General features: G+C 44.5%; 1 protein-coding gene across 17 annotated transcripts in view; it reads left to right on the top strand.

Annotated features, from left to right (window-relative positions):
* TSPOAP1 (TSPO associated protein 1) overlaps nucleotides 1-21090 on the top strand; it is a 52603-nt gene that overhangs the window by 11454 nt on the left and 20059 nt on the right. For 14 of the 17 annotated variants that reach the window (XR_012651042.1, XR_012651043.1, XR_012651044.1 and 11 more), the window contains 10 exons: nucleotides 4746-4929; nucleotides 5264-5484; nucleotides 7811-7920; nucleotides 9531-9640; nucleotides 11100-11915; nucleotides 12450-12601; nucleotides 13641-14234; nucleotides 16206-16508; nucleotides 16814-16993; nucleotides 19916-21043. Coding sequence is in view for 14 of the 17 variants with exons in the window: in XM_075032381.1 (XP_074888482.1) it covers nucleotides 4746-4929; nucleotides 5264-5484; nucleotides 7811-7920; nucleotides 9531-9640; nucleotides 11100-11915; nucleotides 12450-12601; nucleotides 13641-14234; nucleotides 16206-16508; nucleotides 16814-16993; nucleotides 19916-21043 (3798 nt within the window). In the remaining 3 variants the exon portion in view is untranslated. Of the gene's footprint in view, nucleotides 1-4745; nucleotides 4930-5263; nucleotides 5485-6317; nucleotides 6399-7810; nucleotides 7921-9530; nucleotides 9641-11099; nucleotides 11916-12449; nucleotides 12602-13640; nucleotides 14235-16205; nucleotides 16509-16813; nucleotides 16994-19915; nucleotides 21044-21090 lie in introns of those variants that run through there. The other 3 variants (XM_075032387.1, XM_075032389.1, XM_075032388.1) reach the window with 3 other exon arrangements.

The following is a 21090-nucleotide window of genomic DNA, read 5'->3' as shown; positions in this document are numbered from 1 at the left end:
ATAATCATAGTCATTCCAGAACATCAGTGTAGGGCAAAATTAGGGGCTTTGGGGTGCCTACACTGTGTATTGTCATTTTTACTTGTGTTTGGATTGCTTTTTGATGTAATATTAGTGAAGAATGAGTGTGGTCTGTTTCCCTGTTGGAAGAGTTCAGTCATATGATTGTCATAAGTGGAGTCTCCCTCCTTGGAGATGTCAAAACTCAACTAGACAAAGCTCTCAGCAACCTGCTCTAGCTGACCCTGCTTTGAGCTGATGGAGTTGGACTAAGTGATCTCCAGAGCTGCCTTCCAACCTCAGCTATTTTGTAGTTCTGTGATAAGGCAGTGATGGGGGTGACTAGAGGTATGGGATGGTTTCTGTGTGCAGAAATGCCATGGATAGAAGGACTGTCTCAGCTTAGAAAGAACACCTTGAGGGTTATGGTCATGGGAATGAAGTTGTTCAGTAGTAGTTCCAAAGTATGAGACAACATTCTCAACTGCCTTTTGCACTGCATAGATGCAAAAGGTGACAGCCTGACTTCAGGAATCCGGTGTAGAATTTTGTTGGGAAGTCCAGTGAACAGAGCTCAACTTTGCTTGTTTTCCCTGACCTAGGAGCAGGGTATATGACTGAGCAGGCTGTTAGCTGCTTGAAATCATGTCAAAGCCAGTTTCTGAGCTGTGCTTTGATTCCCAACACCTCCTTGGTCTCAGACCTGGGGAAAGGTCTGGACACAAACTATCCATGTTGTTGATTTTATGGGTGGTTGCAATGTGCTGGGAAAAGAGGGTTTGAAATATAGCACTGATACTCAAAGCATATTGTGACTTGGCTCAAAGCATATTGTGATTTGGAGGCCCTCAAAAAGCTCATGGTTATCTTACTCATGCATTTGGTATGTGGGATTTGGCTTTTGTTTAGGAAGCAGATGCTTCTGGGAATGAGGTGGGGATCTCAGTATGGAACAAGGCAGACACTGTAAGTCAGTGAGAAAACAATTTCATTCAAACTGAGGGTTGGGTTATCTTTGGCAGATTGTTGATTTTTGGCTAGTGTAACTACTGATGTGGTTTTATATCTCTTTTTGCTTTTCTTCTTGCTACCAGAGTACTTTGGATTGCATGCAGGTACTGCTATAATCCTGTCAAACAGGACATTTTTCTCCTCTGTCCTGACTTTGACAGTTGCTTGATATTCTTGTTTTAACTATACTCTGGAAAAGATTGCAAGAGTGTCACCTCCAAGAAATAAATGTAATTAAAGGAGCTACCACTATGAGTTTGATGAAGCAGCTGCTTTTCTGTTTAAATGCTTTGCTTTTGCAACCAATTAGAATTAGGAGCTTTATTTTTTTTAGCATTTCCAGATTTCTAGAATTGTCCAACTGTGCACCTTCTTCACATGTCACATACATTTAAAGGTCTTCTGGGAACTACTTGCAGTCCAAGAGTGAAGTGTTTCCTTCAAAACCTGAAAGCAATAGCAATACCATTGCAAATGAAGGTGTTGTGGAGAAAAAGACAGGTCCTGCTGGCTTCGTAATTGGTTGGAAGATGGGAAACAGATTGTGAATAATAGTTTTCACAGAAGAGATAGTAACTAATGAAGTTACAGCCTGGGAGCTGTGCTTGCTGGCCTATTCACAAATGATTTGGAAAGAAGGCTTATATGGAAGTAATAGGGTTTATAGCTGATAGAAAACTTCTTTCAACAGTCGCCTTTGGATCTGGCTGCAAAGAGCTGTGAGGAGATCTCATGAGTAATGGGGAGATTAAATGACAGGTAACACTGACTGTGCAAAGGCAGAAGCAGCCGTGACTAAACATGCACAGTGGTGGGCTCTGAACTACCTGTTGTGGCAGGAAATGCAGTGTTTGAGGTAGAGTGATTTTTTTAATTTTTTTTTAAATGTCAGTTTAATTCACAAGTCTGGTCAAAAAGGCAAGTACAGTGTTGGGAACTTTTAGAAAAGAAATTGAGAACAGCCCAAGGACATTATTAGGGTATGCGCACATCCTGTACAAGTAGCATCCACATCTATTTGGAGTTATGGATGTGCCTTTACTCCCTTTGGCGTTAGCCCTGCTTTGAGCAGGAGGTTGGACTGCAGACCTGTAGAGTTCCCTTCTAGCAGAATTGTGATTCTCTGACCTCAGAAACATATAGCAGAAGATACAGAGAAAGATGACAAGGGACATCTGGATGGGGAATGTCATCTGTAGGAGAAGTGTAATAGAGCAGCCAAGAAGGAGAGTGTCCAAGAGGACAGGGCTGAGCTGGTGGTGGTTGGGTCTACCTTGGTGTGGAAAATTAGAGTGAGTTCCTGAACTGGTGGTTAAACTGACCCCACCAAGCTCTGCTCCCTGCTCTTGCAGCCTCTTCTGGTAATCATGCTATTCAATCTCAGTTGGTGTGAGGCCCCTTTCTCCCCGTTTTGGGGTGGGCATAGACACAAAAGTCTCCTCTCTCTTCTGTGTCTGGGGCTTGATTCCTGCTGGTTCCCTGAAGCTCCTGGCCATGTCCTTAGGCTCCTCTTCCTTATCCCCGTGCCTCCTAGCACTGCCCTGGAAACTTGCTGCTTGCCCAGCTGTATATGAACCTCTGCGAGAAGTCTGCTAGAAGTCTGCATTGTGTATGATGTGGCAGTAATACTTAAGGGATATTTGTACATTGTTTTGAATAACAAAAGATGTGAAAGATGCCTAACTAATTAGGTATCTCAGAATTAAATTGTGGATTATCCAAGCTATTGGCTTGACCACCAGTATAAATGGATTTAAACTGTGGTTAATAAATTTACAGAACCAAGGTACTATTATGATGCTATTAAACACAATATCCAGATGCATCTGCTGGCTCAGGTCTCTAGACAAGATGGAAAAACTGTCTCTGGTCCTGGTTCTGTACCTGCCTCTTGTCGTAGGCTGTGTCCCAAGGTGGGATCGGGGACAGATGTTGGTCTAGGCGAAGCTCTACTTTGATCCAGTGCAACTGTTCTTACTGTTCATGGTTTCATTTCTCTATTGAGATGTAGTGTGTAGGGGAGAAGCATTTATGTGAAAGGTCTTAACTGTAAGTAAATTCAAACAGTCATGATTGCAGAGGAATCCTGTACAAGGTGACGTAGTGAACAAGGAGTTGACTCTGAGCAAGTGGAGAATGCAGACACTTCTGGAAGTTGCTCACAGCATCTCATAACTCTCTTTCATAGACAGTTATTTCTTGCTACACTGCAGAGACTTCACCAGGCTTCCTTTAAAGACTGAGAGCACCTAGCTAGTTGTGAAGGAAACAAGTGATAAACTGACATGTTTAAAACAGATATGTCACAATAAAATAAAAAGGCATGCACCCTTGTAAGTTGGTAGGGAGTGGTCTAGAAAGATTTTGTTGTACTCTGAGATCAGAAAGAAAGCTTTTTCCAGGTCAGATGTGTTATTTTTAGAGCTGCCTAAAACCCAGACTTTCTGCCTCACATAATATTTCAAGGCATGATTTATTTTTTGAGTTGGAAGGAGAAAAAGACACTTCAAAAACATTTTGTGGAATGGAAAATTTTGAAGAGCACCATGCAGTCATCTGTTTTGATGCGTTTTACCTATGCAAAATGATGACGAGTGACTGCAAAGCCTGGTGTGATCTCAGCCTAAAGATACAAAAGGGAACAAATGTAATCTCTTGCAAGGCAGAGCCTGTACCTTAGCCAGATGCACTAATGCCAAATTAAATATTGTCTGCATTAACTCAGTTGAAGAGCTGCTGATTAGATGATATATTCCTATCCAGCACTAATGCTTTTTGTTTACTTATCACCTGAAGTGCATGAGCAGGGTCTACAAAGGATACCTGTCTAGGAAGCCGGAATAAGCACTTGCACAGTGGAAGAGTGAGAAGAGGGAAAGGAACAGTTGCATTTTCCTGGGAATTGATATGCCTGCAACTAGGGAGTGTGTAGGGCTGTGTAGGGACAGCCAGGACTCAGCAATATTTTGGAATCGGAAGATCTAGTGGTGGTAGAAAGAGAATACTATAAAATACAAATGGATCTCTAGTAGGAATGTGTCCTTCCCTCTCCATAGTATTTCCTCAAGGCTCCCCTGCATCTCATCTTGCTCAGATGTAGCTTTCTTGTACTCGGCATGAATTTTCCTGGAGCAAGTCAACCCTGTAGGACCTGGTGGCAAAGTGTGTGGACTGCCCGCGTCAAAGAAATGTTCTGCAACACAGGCCAGTGTGCTGATTAGTGCCTGGAGTAGCCAAGATCTGGAGGGACAATCAGGATTACTGCCCAGAATGGTGGGGAGGCCAGGGTAAGGTTTTGGGAGCTCGCTGGAGCCTCTGGAGTGGTGGATGAGATGGAGCATTGGGAGACCAATTCCTTTTGCAGATGTGATTTTAATGCTTCAATAAACATGCAAAGCCTTTTCAATCTTTTTAAGGCTTATTTATCTTTGACTTGTCTCATCTGGTCTTGTGCAGGGCTTGGATAGGATATTGAAGTTCAAACCCAGCATTTCGGGGATAATTCCTAATTGAGCTTGCAGTCAATCTCCTCATAGACGATGAGTTTCAGGTTTTCAAAGATACTATATTTGTGGAGCTGCCAGTTCCTAATTACTATTCCTGGGCAGGGCACACCTTTAGGTTCTTGGGAGTCTGAGACCCACTGAAAAGATGCAGCAAAGGCAGATGCTCTTTGGAGCCTCACTGGTGCTTTTGATATGGGTTTGTGCCTCATGTTGTGTCTCTCCTGTCAGGCCAGGGTGAAAGATCTAGAAGATCAGTGTCGCAGTCAAACAGAGCAGTTCAGCCTCCTGTCTCAGGAACTCAAACAATTCCGGCTTCAAACAGGAAAAATCGACCTTCTCACCTCTACGCTGGTGACTTCTGAGCTTCCTCTTGCTCTGTGCAGCTCTACCCCACAGCCCCACTGGGAGAAGGGTAATTGCTGGAGATACCTGGGAGTGTTTTGACAAATGAGTAGTTATTTGTGTAAATGGAAAGGTGTAAAGGAAATAATGCAAATGTTTAGTTAACTTTTGGGATCTCTGTTTCTCTTTCTTGTAAATACCTTTGGTTCATTTTGTAGTCATGAAGAGAACTTAGCATTTCTCTGACCAAAGAGAGCCCAGGGTGTCCAGTCTGTTGCACTATTACATGAGTCACATTTTTAGAGACTTGAGCTACTCTAAAGGGTGTTTGCTCATTTTGATGTTCGCTGCTGATCTTGTATTCTGCCTGTGGCTAAAAGTAATGGACAGATATTTTATTGCAGAATTGACTGTTCCTGGATTGCTCACTCACCAGAGCGTGAAGAAGGTTCACAATGAAGAGACTGATGAGTTGGAGTCGTCACAGTGGGCACCTGATGCCACTCTTGGCTCCCCAGTTGCTGCTACCGGTTCTCAGAAACAAGCCAAGAAAGTGGAATCTCAGTCAAACTCTTCAAAATCAGAATCCATGCAGAACAGTCCAAAATCCTGCCCAACTCCAGAGGTCAGTATGGAAGTCCCGTCTGTGGCCTGTGCTTTCTAGCCACAAGGGAATAAATGCATTTCTGAGAGCACCAGTAGTGTTGCATTCATTCCCTCCTGGCTGCCTGAAGAAAACGGGAAAAACAAGAGAAAAGCTGTAGGAAAAATTGAAAACGCCTTGGATAGCCATGTCTTTAATGCTCATTTGAGCATATTGCTGTGCTCCAGGAAGGAAACAACTGGCTAGACAGAGTGCTGGGAGCTTGGATAAGGGGAGGTCAATTGGTGGGAAGTGTAGGAAAGTTCTTGCTAAGCTTCCTTGTGACGTCTCAGCCACCATTAAAACACACAAAGGCTACAAACTGTTACTTTTAGCATGCTGAGGAACTGGGTCCAGACTATTTTTGGCCTTGAGCTGTGGGTGAGGGGCTCAAACCTCTTTGTTGGTGTTTTTAGGTATTAAAATTTTACTTGGTGAAAGAAATAGTGAAAAGATGCTGAGTTTGTGCAAGCAGAGGGATGAAATTAATAGGCTTTGCTTGTTTGTGTCACCAAGATGTTGTAGATGGTTGCTGCTTCTCCTCCCCAGGAGCTCTTATGTAGTATTGTAGGGTTCACTTAAGTAGTCTTTCATACTCCCTGCTTTACATCACTTGATGTGACAATTTAGAGTAAAGTAGTGCTGCGAGTGGGGCTGGGTGTGATGGCATGGGAGGCAGCTTTTGCTCTTTTGGTCCACCGATGTTTCTTGAGTGCTAAAAGCTTTGAGGCCACATGGACTGCCTCATTGTACATGCAGAGAACACTGCAGTCTTGAGCTACCGAGGCCGAGGTGAAGGGATGCTGCTATGGCAGGCAGTGCCTATCACCGTGTAAGAACTCTGAGAAGCTGTCATGTTCAGAGTCAAAGTGAAGATCACACCTGGGGAGGAACAGGTATGTGACTATTATCAATTCTGTAGTGGGAAAAATTACTATTTTTTAGTTCAAGAGAAAGCTTGGAAGCCACCATGCCTCCATGGAGACATAAGGCCAGCAGTGCCTACAGAGGTCTGCATGGGATCCTTGGAAAAGAGCCAGCGTGTAGAGCATTTGACTTCAGCAACACATGGTTATGGGAACACTCCAGTGTTAGCCAGGCTACTAAAACCTACTCCATTTGGATCTACCTTTGGGTGTTACAGGGTGCAGGTGTTTGTTACCCTAGGACGTGATGCAAGATTGCATTATGAGGAGTACGCTGCCTTGAAAAGGTGCTCTGAACTCTCAAAGATTGACTTTGGCAGGTTGTATACTAGAAAAAATACCTACTTTGTTTTCTGGTCCTGTGATGGGTCTTCATCAATAATACATTTGCCTTGAGGTCTGCTTTGAAAAGGCAGCTTGAATTCGTTCATTGGCACCATTTCAAATAAACACAAGGGAAGTGCATTTCTTCAAAAGATATGATTGCGTTACATAACTCATTGCCACTGGATGTAAAATTCCAAGATATCAATAGGATCAAAAAGACTGAGGCAAATTTCTCAAAGGTGCTTCACGCAGTAGCCACCAATTGCATTCAGGGTACAGCCTCCAGCTTAGGAAGTCCATAAGTAGCTGATTGCTAGAAAGCGAGAGGCTATACCAGGAAAATTAGTATCATGCTTGCCCCGTCTCTTGTACACCTTCCTTCAGCACATGCTACTGGCTGTTATCAGAGCCAGCTGTTTGGACTAGGTGGCCCTACGAGTTCCAACCAAAGCTCTGTCTAATGTTCTGAAAGTACATAAACATCATATTGAAGTATTTACAGGTGCTGGAGGGGGAACTGCCTGAACAAAAGCACTTAGAGACTTAGACGTCTAATAGAGCTATAAGGTCTCCTTTGTTCAGATTACCCTGTTGCACACAGGGACAACTACCATTTAGAGGTAGCAAGAAATTAATATACTGAATTATGGATATGTAGGGTGGAAGGGGCGTTCAGAGTCTCTAGTCCAATCTCCTACTCAGGTGGGACCGTCACCAACACTAGGTCAGTGTGGCCATGGCTTTGCCAAGCTGAGGCTCAAAAGTTCTTCAAGAATGGAGATCTGCCACCTCAGCGGGAACCTGTCCCAAAGTTGCATCGCCCACCTGGGCAAGTTTTTCCTAATGTCTGACTGGAACTCCTGAAGCCGCAACTTGGAACTGTTGCCTCTTATTACTACTCTTTCACCTTAAAAGTCATTCTTCCAGATGGTCCTTAGCCCAGTGGCCAGACTGGCACAATACATGAGCTTAGAGGACTTGTTCACTGATGTTTGAATCCTTTGAGTGTTCCTTTACTCTGATTTGGGCCATACCGTATCCTTCAATGTTTTTAGGTGGACACTGCAAGTGAAATGGAAGAACTGGATGTTGACAGCATCTCTCTAATGCCAGAGCCAGGCAGCCAAGGCCCTGCAAAGCTCCAGGTGTTCTTAGCTCGATACAGGTACTGGGCCATTTTTTGTGGTCTATGGGGTTAGACGGGTTATCTCATAGTTGCCTGCTTTACACTCTTCTCTAGGATTCACCACTCTTAGCAGTGGATATTAAGTTAGACCATGTATCTTATTCCTCCGTAGGATTTTGAGACCTGTTATTTCCTGCACAAGCAAATCCAATGTGCTTAGCTTAACAAAAACATAGTAAGCTCATTTGTTGTTCAGTGAACAGCACTGTGTGAAACTTTTTTTTTTTAATATGATATTGGATGGAAAATTGAGTTTAAATTGACACATTCTTTGAAATGTCAGATTTCTCCAGAATAGTCCCAGAAATTTTCTCCAAGAAAATCTTATTCCAACGATTAAGAAAATTTCAGCCCAGAAATCCTGAATGAAAGTTTTTGACCAAAATCATTCTGGTTGTAATTTAAAAAAAAAAAAAAAAAAAAAAAAAAAGTACAGAATAAACCCAGATTTTTCTGATAACTGTTGCAATCCACTGAACAGTGGCCACTAGCTATTTCCAGTTCAAAAAGTATTGGCATATCCTTCAGCTTTTAGACTGTTGACTGGGAAAAAGAGAACTGGGATGATTCTGTGCTTGTGAGGAGCAGATCAAATGTGATCTGTGTGTTCATGTCAGAATCTTGGACCCATAAGGTCTCACTCAGCTCATAGAGAGGGTAACATTGCTTTGGCATGTTGAAATCCCTTTTAAAGAATAAAAAGCAGGAATTAGCAGCAGGTGCTTGCAAAGATCAAGGTTTTTTATGAGGCATTTTCCTGTGATAGGCCCTCTGATTAGCTCAAGGATCCCTGGGTAGGGAGGTTAGAACTACTTGGAGTCCCAAACCTGTCACCAATGTATTTATCATTTTCATGCTAGTGGAACTTTTGAACTGCTGTTTAAAATGTGGAGTTACAGCACTAAGAGTTGTATAACTTGGATCCTGAGGGTTGGATAATTATGAAGAAAAAGGCTAGAAACCTTTTCTTCACTCATGTGACTTTCTTCTTGCATAAATCAGCTCATTCTTAGGGTTTTAAACATGAGAATTTTGAGATTCTGTGCTGTGCTTGTCCATGACAGTCATATGGCTGATAAAGTGTACCTTAAATGTTTGGGGTATTTCGATTCTTTGGGTTTTTTTTGTTTGGGTTGGTTTTGTTTTTTTCCAAACTATTAAGTACATGAGATGTAGAGAGCTATCTACATAAAATAGTTAAGAGTACAGGTGAATTTAAGGATGCCTATTTTAGAAATACAGAGTCCTACGACTTACCTATTTGGTACACTCAGAAACACAGCAAGCACTTAGGTAATTCAAATCTTTTTTTAAACACTTTCTTGAGTCACTCTGATCTGCTCCTTCAGGCATCACAAGACATCTGTTCTGCTTCTCAGAAAATTATTGCTAGCTGCTATTTGAACATGGAGCAATATGTTAGTAGTTATATATAAACCATAAACTAGAGTCTTGACCTTTGTCTGTGGAATTTGCAGCTTGCAAAAAGTGGATGCAGTCCCAGTGAATTGTAAGCTGATATCACAGCTTGAATGTGTTGCTGTGAAAGTTCCTATACAAAGTAAGTCTTCATATTGTAAATATTTCAGCTACAATCCTTTTGATGGACCTAATGAAAATCCAGAGGCAGAGCTTCCGCTGACTGCTGGAGAATATATTTACATCTATGGAGACATGGATGAAGATGGCTTCTTTGAAGGTGTGTTTCGGTAGAATGAAATGTGACTGAACTGCTGTGAAGAGGTGATCTCTCTTAAAAAAGAAAAAAAAAAAAAAAGGGACGAATTTAGTGAATCTTGAAACCCCAGGGTAAAGGTTTTCTGTCGAAAATTAGTTTGTTAAAGGGAAGGGTAGATTCTGTTGGTAAAGGGTTTATTTATGTCATGATTAAATTAAGTCTAAACCATGAAATCCTGGTCTAGTGATTTCAGCGGGAATTTTGGCACTGCTTTCAGCAGAGCTCCAGGTTTCATGCCCATATGGTTCCTCTGTAGCCATGGAGAGGAACATGGTCAGCCCTGGGCACCTTCTGCAAATGGTCTGTTTCCTTCTTTCCAGTGACTGCATAGTGAGCCAGAGACTGTAGGCAGTTGATGATCTTGATTGCCTCTTGCTCTTTTGGCAGAGTAGGGTATAAGATAAGCAGTCCAAACTACAGTTGTTATCCTATTTGGTGTCATACAGTGTGTTTCTCTTTTGGCATGTTTGAAAACATGATCCTGGTTAACTAATAGGCAGATGGAATTGAAACCAAGAATTGTGGACTGTAAATTTGTAATGAAGTTTCTTTGTGGAGCTGGCTTACTCAATGGGATGAAGGATCCTAATTTACTGAGGTGCTTTGCAAGAGCTGAGGCAAATGCATGCCATGTTGCACTGCTTGCTCTTTGACTGTTCTGGCTTTTTCTTTCTTTCTATTTCCAAGCTTCTCACGTATTTATTTGTTTGTTTGTTTGTTTGTTTATTGTTTAAAGAATAAAAAGGTTATTCTTTACTAACGTTTTCTGCTTTCCCTGCTTTCAATTGATTTGCTGTAGGTAGAGTTTGAAAGGGGAAAGTAAGTGCAATCCCTATGCACTGCTCATTTGACTGTGATCTGATGGTTCTTACACGTACCAAGAGTGCTGTGGTATCAGTCGTCCCCATGGGTCCTTTTGGGACATCTTTATTACAGAAGCTAGCATAAAAAAGGAGGGAACTAAAAAGAAGGCCAGAGCTGAATACAGAGCTGGAAAGATGGACTTACTTGAGGAAGTACTACAAAACCCAAATCTGTATGGCTGGGAGAAGACAAAATCATCAATCTGCATAGTTTGGGAAGGCTAGAAAAAGACACTTAAGTAAGTGAAAAAGCTGTGATGAGGAACAGTAGGGTAATGAAGAAGGAAAACCCCTTAAGCTAATTACACAAAACAACTTTCTATTTAGTTGGCTCTGGAATGTGTGGAGCAGTGATTCCTCTATCTGTGGCCATTAGGATCTAACTAGAGAAGCCCTAGGAAATGCAGGAAACTATGACAGGAATAACCTTCCAGAGGTTTTTTTTTCATTCCTGACTGCAGTGCAGTTATGACCCAGTGTAGGTATTGTCACATTGTCTTCACTGTGAAGGTTGAACGGTAGGTGCAGTAGTAACAGGTTTCCTGTTTTTTGTTTAGGGGAGCTGATGGATGGCCGGCGAGGGCTGGTCCCCTCCAATTTTGTTGAGCGAGTTTCAGATGATGACCTCATGACGTTTCTGCCTTCGGAGCTGAATGATCTCACCCATAGTTCATACCAGGAGAAAAGTTTTGTCAGTGCAAGCACCAGCAGTGGAGATAAGAGTGATTTCTCCATTGAAGAGAGTAGCATCAGTCCATTGGCCAGTAGAGCAGAAGGAGACCAGGAGGAACCTGTTAGTCATACAGCAGTGCCTTACCCAAGAAAATTGACTTTGATCAAGCAGCTTGCCAGAAGCGTAGTTGTAGGTTGGGAACCACCACTTTTGCCAGCTGGCTGCCCAGACATACAAAGCTACAACATCTATGTGGATGAAGAGCTACGTCAAAATGTGAAGAGTGGCTTTCAGACCAAAGCAGTGATTGAAAAGCTGGATTTAAAGACAAAGGCTTACCGTGTATCTGTGCAGAGTGTGACAGAGCAAGGCAGCTCTGATAAACTGCGATGCACTTTCTTTGTGGGGCAAGATTTTTGTGTGGCACCAACTATGCTGAAAGTCCGAAGCGTCACTGCCACGTCAGCAGAGGTTATGTGGCTTCCCTGCAACAGCAATTACAACCACGCAGTGTATCTCAATGGGGAGGAATGTGACATAACAAAACCTGGGGTCTACTGGTACACCTTCCGCAACCTGCAGCCGAGCACTCAGTATGTTGCCAAGCTGGAGGCCCGGCCCTTGAAAACACCTTGGGAAGAGGTCCCAGAGCCGCAGGAGCAGAACTCAGCTGTGATACACTTCACTACCCCGCTAGCAGGTATCAGAGCAGTCATGCCCATTGCCACTATGCATGGAGTGCTTGGAGCCGTGCACTCTGTCATTACTTTGCTATGAAGCCTTGGGGTGAAGGGAAGCAAGGTTTATTAGGTCTCAAAGCCTGAGATGCTGTACTGTTTTGTCTTAATGTTTTTCTTACTTTATTTTAAAAATTTATTCTCTCTTTTGTTTTTGTTTGCTCTGGGAAGACATCTCCTTTGCTGATTTGAGCAGCATGCCTCTCAGGGTATGGAAGATCTGGTTTACCATGGCCTTTTTCTAAGGATGGCTGCATCTTGGCCTCAGTTACTTTTGCAAAGTTCTGTTTTCTGCGCATTAAAGCTTTCACAGAACGAGAGCACCTTATTTTCTCTGGTTCTGTCTATCATTTCCCAAGCCTAGCCCAGCTATTCTAGTACGGTTCTGCAGTGGCAAGTCTGGTGTGGGAGTTTTCTCTTTGATTCTAACCAGGGTTTGGTTTAGCTTTATGCTGTAGTCAGGTAAGCAAGAGGAAAATCTGTTTGGTCTCTCACAGGCACACCTGATGCTCCTTTGGATGTCCAGGTAGAAGCTGGTCCCTCACCAGGTATCCTCGTTATCAGCTGGTTACCTGTCACAATTGATGCCGAAGGATCTTCCAATGGAGTTCGAGTCACTGGTTACGCTGTGTATGCAGATGGACAGAAGGTATTGTGCTGACGCTGTGTAAGGCTGACGTTTGTGCAGGTGGGTGGCTGGAGGCTGGTGCAGGGGTAGTGGGCAGTTGCAGAGCCTCAGGATCTGGAAAGGTTGATCCAGTAAGGAGGCCATGAGGAGGCAATGGCAGTCCTTGGCCTGGAAAGGAAAGTTATCAGAGAAGGGACAATGTCTGGGCTGTTTGTTTTGACTGATGCACACCAAAAAAGACATCTGTCCAGATTTTTGATGTGTTCTTGATATAACTAAGCCAGGAAAGTTCATGTGGCAGGACCCTTCACTAGTAAAACAGGACAATTAGTGTCAGCCTCCTCTGTCTCATCCTAGGCACTAGCTTGATCCTTGGGGAAGCAATGAGCTCAATGAGCAATGAGGCCACAGGGCATGGACAGAGTACAAGTGCACAGCCTTGCCACCACTTGGGGCTTGTCTCTGGACTAAGAGGAGTACAGTTTTCTAGCCCTTTCTTAAATTATGGACAGGCAAAGGGAGAGGTGTACAAACACACCAGGGTCCAGTACAAATACTGGTAAGGAACCTCCAAGGATGTTCTGTATTAAAAGTGGCCTGCCATCTTCAGCACACATGATGTTGTACCATTGGCCACAGGAGAGGCAAGCCACAGCTGTTTAAAGGAGCACAGTGCAAAACAGAGTGGTGCTGTGTTGAATGATTGTTCTTTTACCATGGAAATGCTTTTTCCTCTACACAGGTCAAAAAAGGAGGAGTCTGGGAAGGTAGGTGAAAGGGAGGCCAAAAAAGGGGGTAGCCTTTTAAAGCATAGGGAACAAGGAGAGTTAAAAACTGGAGTAGGAGGGAATATAGTCATATTTTACAGAATATCTGGTTATGGTAACAGTTTCTCTTTACTGTTCATTCTTCCCTGACGTTGTGCAGAAGGGTGAGAATTCTGCATGCGTGCTCTCAAGAGCCTTGGGACCTGTCATTAACTTTGGGTTCAGGAATTGTTGTTCTCAGAAAGGCTGAGCTGTGCACAATAAATAGTTGCTCCCTGTTTTTTTGCTTGCAGGTGATAGAAGTTACTTCTCCAACAGCTGGGAGTGTCCTGGTGGACTTGTCCCAGCTTCAGATGTTCCAGGTGTGCCGGGAGGTTTCTGTGAGAACAATGTCTCTCTACGGGGAGTCGGTGGATTCGGTTCCAGCCCAGATTTCCTCGGTTTTGCTGCGAGCCTCTCACTACTCTTCACCTTCAGATTCTGCTGTTTCTACCACTTTTACCTCCAGACTGCCCCGTGGAGAACCCAGGGGCTCTCTGCCTGGACGCAGCCCACCCACACACCAGATGGCTGCACTCCTGCTTCAACAAAAAGTTCCTGCTGATAGCTCAGATGCCAAATTGACTGATCTCTCCTCTAGCCACGACAGCTCAGTGCGATCTCTGCCAGAGAAAACCTCTTCACCGCCACACCTCTCCTCTCCCAGCGCTTCCTTGATGCAGGCTTTAGGCACTTCCCCACAGGGATCGGATGCTGCACAAGACAAGAAATGCCTGAGTGTGCCTCCTCAGCAGGCTGGCAGCATAGTGCTCCCTGGTGAGGGCATGGAGCCTGTCCCTTCAAGGGAAGCAGAATTGCAAGGCCTGGGCGAAGGGACGGAGGTGCAGGTAAGTGCATACATCTCCTGCCCAGTACCACATGTGCTGGGAAGAAGAATGGATCATTTTTGGAAATGGAATGAAATGCCACTGAGTATCTTTCTCTTTCTGTGACACACTGTTGCCTTTGGGCCGTCATCCAGTGGTTGGCAAACCGTCAGGGAGTATTGGCAGCTATTGCGTACCTGGAAGAGCAGGTGAAGCTCACCACTTGTCCGCATGTGTGCAAGCAGATCAGGAATAGAGTCAGGAAAGCAAGAATTCATCAGAGAGAAAAGGTGAAAAGGATGTTCCACTGGTGATGATGTCAATGTTAGTCTGGCATTGCTGTGCTCTCTCATTTGAAGGGGTCCAGTCTAGTGGGTTTGTGCAAGGCAGAGCAGGCACTCTAGCACAGTGAAGCACCTTAGTGGACTGCACAGCGAGGCAGCCATGTCTGGAGAAGAACTGGCAAACTGTCATGACATTGGGTGTTTGGAATCCTGTAGGGTGGGTGAGTGCTTTCAGGGCTTTTTTAGGGTAGTGGAGAGCATGTCTGAGAGCTCCATAAGAAAACAGGTAAATGATCTATTAGGTGCTTGCTTTGTGACAAGAAGGAAGTGGGTCCTGTTGGTGTGTGATGTACTATATCAGAAAAAGAATCTTTTTCCCATTCTGACCTTTGACATCAGGGACTCAGGGGAGTGCTTCAAACTGTTAAATTCAGCATGACTTTATTAATCCTGGCAGCATGAGCTTGCAAAAGCTCAGAGTTAGACAAAAGTGGGTAAGAATTCTGGTAATTGCTGGAGCATCAGCAGCTGTGTGGGCCCAAGACCAAAAGCCAGGTAAATACACAGAAGAATTGAGATGTTGAGTCCAAAATTTGAATCATCATTCTTCAACCCCTGGTTACTTGCTTCTCACAGTACCTCAGGTCAATTGTTCATTTGCCCACATTTAGATGTCTAGTGTAGATGGCTACACATGGGTGGGTCGCTGTGCCTCCTTTGTAGTCAGTGGAGTGAAATGGGTGCTTCCAGGTTGCAAATCGTCCTTCTTGCTTGAGATGTGTGTCTTCACTTGGCTGTCAGCAAAGAGAAACAAGGCAGAAGAATCCTAGCTGTCAGGTTAAACATGAGACCTAGAACTGTCTGGCTTTTGCCTGACCCCAGGGGACATTTAGAAACTAGGCTCTGCAGTATCTAAATCTCCCTAGGGGTCTGATCCTGTAAATACGTTCACAGGGTGCCTAGTAGGTAACAACAAGGTTGTGCTCTGTTGCAAAATACAGTGGAGTTTGCCTTATTTTAAAACGAGGTTTAGAGAAAGGGGTGGCTGATGAAGGCCCACCTGCCTTACCCTCCTCATTCCTGTGGTTCCACTTCTCCATCTCCTAGAGGTTTTCTTAAACACCAGACTGAACTGACTGGAAAACAGATGAAAATTTAAAATTTCTGTAATCCAACTAGGTGACCTAACCACAAGTCTGTGCAGTTGTACTCTCTGTGTATATTCTTCTTCATTCATTCCCCTTTTCTTCACAGCCCTTACCAGCTCCAAGAAGTGCTGGGGTAGTGTCCTCACCTCCAGCTCAAGCTAACCTGCAAGCTGGTGGGTAGGATATTCCTCTGGCAGATGAGAGTGGGAAATGACCTTGTTGTATAGCTTGGGCTCTTTTTCTTCTTGCTGCTCTAAAACTAGTTGTTGTCAATACACTTCTGTGGCTTGTATGAGCCATGTGTGATGGCCAGAGCTGCAGCAGTGGAAAGACTGTGTGTCTGTTTGCAGCTGATGGCAGGGAAGTGTTTGTTCTAGCGCTGGCCAACCTTCCCAGGTGCAAGTTGCCTGCCTAAATATTCATATGCCAACAGCGCAAAATGCATAGAGTTTGTATCAGGGTTTGGGGTGGTAAGGGCCTCCTTTTGGTGCACAAGTATTGCATGATATGTCCCCCAGGTTTCATTGTTTGTGATGACCTTTATTTGGTTTGTTTCCCAGATGGAGCAATCTGTAACCAAAGCGCCAGAGCTGGAAAGCCCGTCTGACGGTAGTCTGAAGATATGTATGGAGACCTGCCATGCCTGCTCTGTGGAAGAGTCACCAAAAGGTCCTGATGCTGAAAAAGAGAAAGAGGCAAAGGAGAAGCACTTGAGCCCAGAGCCTCCACCCTCCCCCAGCCAGGCTGAGGGGACAGAGGGCACCTTCCAAGATGCAAGCATGGGTGGGAGCAGCTGCCAGGAGTTCCTGAGGTTGTCTTCTGGCAAGGAGGTGATGAAAGAAATGTCCAGAGTGAAAAAAGAGGTTTGTTTAACCTTGGTTGAATGTCTCTGCCCATGGAGGGACGTGGATTGTATTTGACACCCTTAGGTTTTACAATCTTATGCAGTACTGTTCTTCTGTTGGCTATAAAACATGTCTGCCAGTTTTGTGGGTCTGTGTGTGTGCGTACACACCTGCCAATTGCTGCACTGCCTGCTGCCCAATCTACCCAATTTATTTCCTGCCGCACATTAGCTGCATGTGTACTAGAGAGAGGTAAAGTGCTACTTTGTTGCTGAAATAGAGTGCCTGAGAGGACTGAGGAAATCTGTTTTGCTTTTCAATAGCAAGAAGAAAAAACATCTGAAATGGGAAGACGACAGCTGACCCTTTTTGCTGAGCACAACCGTAGTTCTGACCTTTCAGATATTTTGGAAGAGGAGGAAGAAGATGAACTGTCTTCAGAAGTTCTGGAAGAGAAGAAATGGGACCAGAGAGAGTCATGTTACCGCGAGAATGGGGAAAAGGTAACTTGTAGCAGACTAATATTTGCGGGAGTGCCAGTGCAGCCATCCCATGTCATCAGCTCACAGGAGGAGGTGCTGGTCTGAGCCCAGTGCTCTCAACAGTGCTTGGCTAAGTTCCTGCCTGCTCTGCTTTTACTCCCAGTGTTGTCTTAAGCTAGTAAAAATGGAAGTTCTTTGTGAGGGGGAAGGGTGTTTATATGTAATGAATGTACCCAGGGTTTAATTAGTTGGAAAAACACACAATGTAATGTGAACTTTAGAACCCAGGGTTAAAAGTCAATCCTATTGATCAAGTTCCTAATATAGATATAAACAATGAACACATAGGAATCTGTAAAGTCCACCTATATGTAGATCCTGTACCAATGTGCATGAGGGAAAGTGTTGAGGTTGAATGACTGAGAAATTAGAAAGATTTGCAGGAAATTTGATATGGCTGTGTAGCAAGGAAACGCCCTCATTTTTTTCTTGTGACCAAAGAACATCTGGACTTTGTTGATGCTGACCCGTGTGGCTGCTAGCCTGCAGCACAGATGGAATGGGTCTGGTGAGCACTAAATGATCGGTAGCAGACAGTGTAATGATTCTGGAGTAAATTTGCTGCCGCTCCTTTTATCCTTCTGAAGGGGGTTCTCCTTCCCACGTGGGGAGGTTGTACCTGCAGTGCAGCATGTCAGGAGCCCCAGGAGAGCCTGGTGGCTGGAGATGCTGGGGCTGCCTGGGAAGGAGTTGTTGAAAGGGCTTCCAGTTGTTGGGATTGCACTAGAAAAAAATGGAAGAAAAACAGTTTCCCTGGAAGGAGAAAAGAGGAAATAAGAACAGTCAAGAACGTTGTTCTTTGTCTCTTTTTCCAGAATGTTTTATTGGTCTGAATGGTTTTGGATTTGGTTTTGGTTTTTTTTTTCTGAAAAAGAAACACTGAAACCCCCCCCACATCCTGTTGAGTTGAGCAAACTGGTGCTTCTTGACCTGATAAAGTGATTGTTTTCTGTTCTAACAGTGACAAGTTGAGGGTGTGAGCATGACGAGATGCTGAATGGGGAGAGGGCATCAGGGGCAGGAAGGTTTAGGGTACAGAGCTCCCAACATTGCCTTACAGAGTGAAGGAAGATGGTGACTGAAGTGGGCCAGGTCTCAGCAGGGCTGTTTTCTAGGATTCTGCATATTTAGTAACATTTTGGATTATCTCAAGGCTCCTCAGCCAGGATTTGGGAGGATGAAAGAATGGAGGGGTACTGCTTTTAAAATATTTAACCTCAAATAAGTTGTTTAATTTCTGAAATGATTTATTGTATTAAAACTCAAAAGCAAAAGTCACAACTTTGTAAACAGCTAAAATAGGTCTTACTGGACTTATTTTGTGGTTGCATTTATAAATTCTGCCTATTCCTAATTGGTGCTAAGAAGGTAGGAGCCTAGAGTGCATGTGCTGTAAAAAGTTTGAGGAAGCTGAGCTGGTTTGGTCTGGCAAAGAGGAGTCTAGTGGGAGATCTGGTAGCTGCCTACAACTATTTGAAGGATGGTTAAAAGGATGAGAGAGCCAAAGTCGTCTTGTTCATGGCAGATGATATAAAAAGAAGCAGCAGTCATGAGTTGCTGTTTGGGAGGTTCATGTTGGAGATGAGTATAAACTTTTCCCAGGAGGGTGGTGCAGTCTTGGGACAGATCCCCAGAGAGGTGGTGGATCTCCATTTTTTGGCGTTTTCAAGCCTCAGCTAAGCAAAGACACTGATTTACTGTTGGCAACAGTCCTGCTGCATTAGGAGATTAAACTGGAGACCTCTGGAGGCCCCTTCAACCAATTCTAAATATAATTCAAGACCAACTTTTGCTTGGAAAAAGTTATGGAGGTTGGAATAATCAGTAGGCAGCTTACAACTGCCTTCACCCACCCCCCCTCCGCCCCATGGTTCAGTTTTTAATTATCTCTGAACAGGCCTGCTCATGCCTGTAGCTTAAAACATCAATAGCTACATATGCTTTGTAAACTATTTCTAGATGTTTTTAGAACATGTCATGATACAAATTGTAAGGGAAGTTGAACAAGCGACCTCCAGAGGTATCTTCCAACCTAAATTACACTATGCATTTGGGGTTCTTCTTTTTTTTTTTTTAGTATAAATGTAGTAGGAGCCAAACGTAAATTCTACAGTTGTTCCAAGACAAATTTCAAAATTCAGCAATGTTTTCTCAGAAGTTTTATGTAACATGGTAGGCTGTTACTCGGCTACAAGTGAAATACAATTCTATGTGACCCGTTTGAGGTAAAGAGTTTTCATGTGTATTTGTGGCAACTCTGGTCACCTGGATTTGCAGACAGTAGACTACTGTAGAGTTGGACCTTGAGAGATGATGGGAAGGTCCTAGGGAAGGTCCTCCCATAACAGTAACATCTCCAAGGGGTGTCTTGCTGCACAGGGTCGCTTCCTTCTGTTCCAGTGCAAGGACAGAAAGGTAAGGGAGGACTGTGGGTCTTTGTGTGAGCACAGGCTGTGAGACTCATCCCTGTGGAGGGAGGAACCCAATCAGCTCTAATGTGCAGTGAACAGCCGTGGAGGAACTGTGTCTCTCCCGCCCCATCATCCCAGACTGGGGATGCTGAAGCTGTGGGGAATGAAGTGGGCAGGATGAAAGGTGCTGCAGGTAGTTGTGTGTGTAGAGTCGGAGGCTGGGAGGGAGCTCTTCCATGCATTGGCCTTTCTTGCTTTCCGCTGCATTGCTAGTTCATCTGATTGTCTTTTGCCAGAAGACCCATTGCTCTCTTGCTTCTTACCCTTGCTTCGCTGCAGACCACAGTCGCTGCTCCATACTGCTGTGCTGGGAGGGAATCAGCTGTAACTTTGCCTCTCTTTTTAATGTTTATTTCCTCTCTTTTTTCCTTTGCTTGTCCTGGCTGTGGCTTTTCTCGGGGGCTGGGTACAGATGGATCTTTGTGATACTGACAGCGATGAGGAGATTCTGGAGAGGATACTAGAGCTCCCACTTCAGAAGAATCACAGCAAGAAATTGTTTAGCATCCCTGAAGTGACTGAGGATGAGGATGAAGATGAGGATGAGAAGTGTGTTACAGAGGAAAAGGCAGACCCTCAAGACTCCTTGGAAACGCTTACCTACCATTCAGGAAGAACAGAGAAGCCGCTCGACATCAAGGAGCCATTTCTAAAGGCAGATGGGAGTAATACCTCCACAGATCTATCTGCTCAGACTCTGCAGGAGGAGCATGGTGTTAAGGAGAGCAGAGGGGATGCTGACCATGCGAATCCTGCCTTTGTCCAGCTGCCCTGGAGTCAGAAGGTGGCAAACTGGAACTGGGGCTACCAGGAGAACGACTCGAAGTCTGGAACTGGGACAAGTCCCACTTGGAGCAAGAAGAAGGGTAATAATTATCGAGAGAAGATCCGGAGTCAGCCTGAGATGGGTAGGAAGAGACAGAATGATTTAACAGAGCACTGCAGTCGTCTGCTGGGCAACTGCAGCCAGATGGGAGGTGGGTTATACAGAGCTCCTAGCCTTAGGGAGGAGCTGAATGTTGTGAGCAGTGCTGGTAGTAAGGAGGGGTTTGATATGTACAGTCGTGCCAGACAAGGCGCCTTACGAAAAAACCACATGAAAGCAGTGGTTTCAGGGTTTGCACAACCTGCTGTTATGTCAACACGCTGCTCCAGCCCCCGGAGCCTGGAAATAGACATTGAATATGACTCCGAAGATGATCAGGATTCAACCTGTGCATCCCCTCCTGAGAGCAGGCTGTGGCCAGAAAGGTCCCAGAGCTGTCAGGGGGACTGGAGTGATTGCTCCAGTCAATCTGAAGTTGCCTACATGGATGGCAGAAGGGACCTGACCAGGCTGGAGATGATGGAAGAGCAGGGTATGGAGTGGGCTGGGTCTCCAGGCCGGCATCTGCGATTCTTCTGCCGTGAGAAGGAAGCACTGAGATGTGAGAGCAGTTCTGAGGAGCAGGGCTGGGAGCTGGACTGTAAGTCACCTGGCTGGAGAAGGAGGCTCGAACATCCTTCGAAGGGAATACGTAACACCTCCTTGCACAAAAGGGTTGGGTGACTTTTCCTATTCTGGCTTTGAAGCAGCTTGCAGTGGCG

Source organism: Buteo buteo, chromosome 7 (genome assembly GCF_964188355.1).
Source record: "Buteo buteo chromosome 7, bButBut1.hap1.1, whole genome shotgun sequence".
In the NCBI taxonomy this organism is placed as follows: domain Eukaryota; kingdom Metazoa; phylum Chordata; class Aves; order Accipitriformes; family Accipitridae; genus Buteo; species Buteo buteo.
The sequence above is the reverse complement of the archived record's forward strand: the minus strand, read 5'-3'. Positions and strand labels throughout refer to the sequence as shown.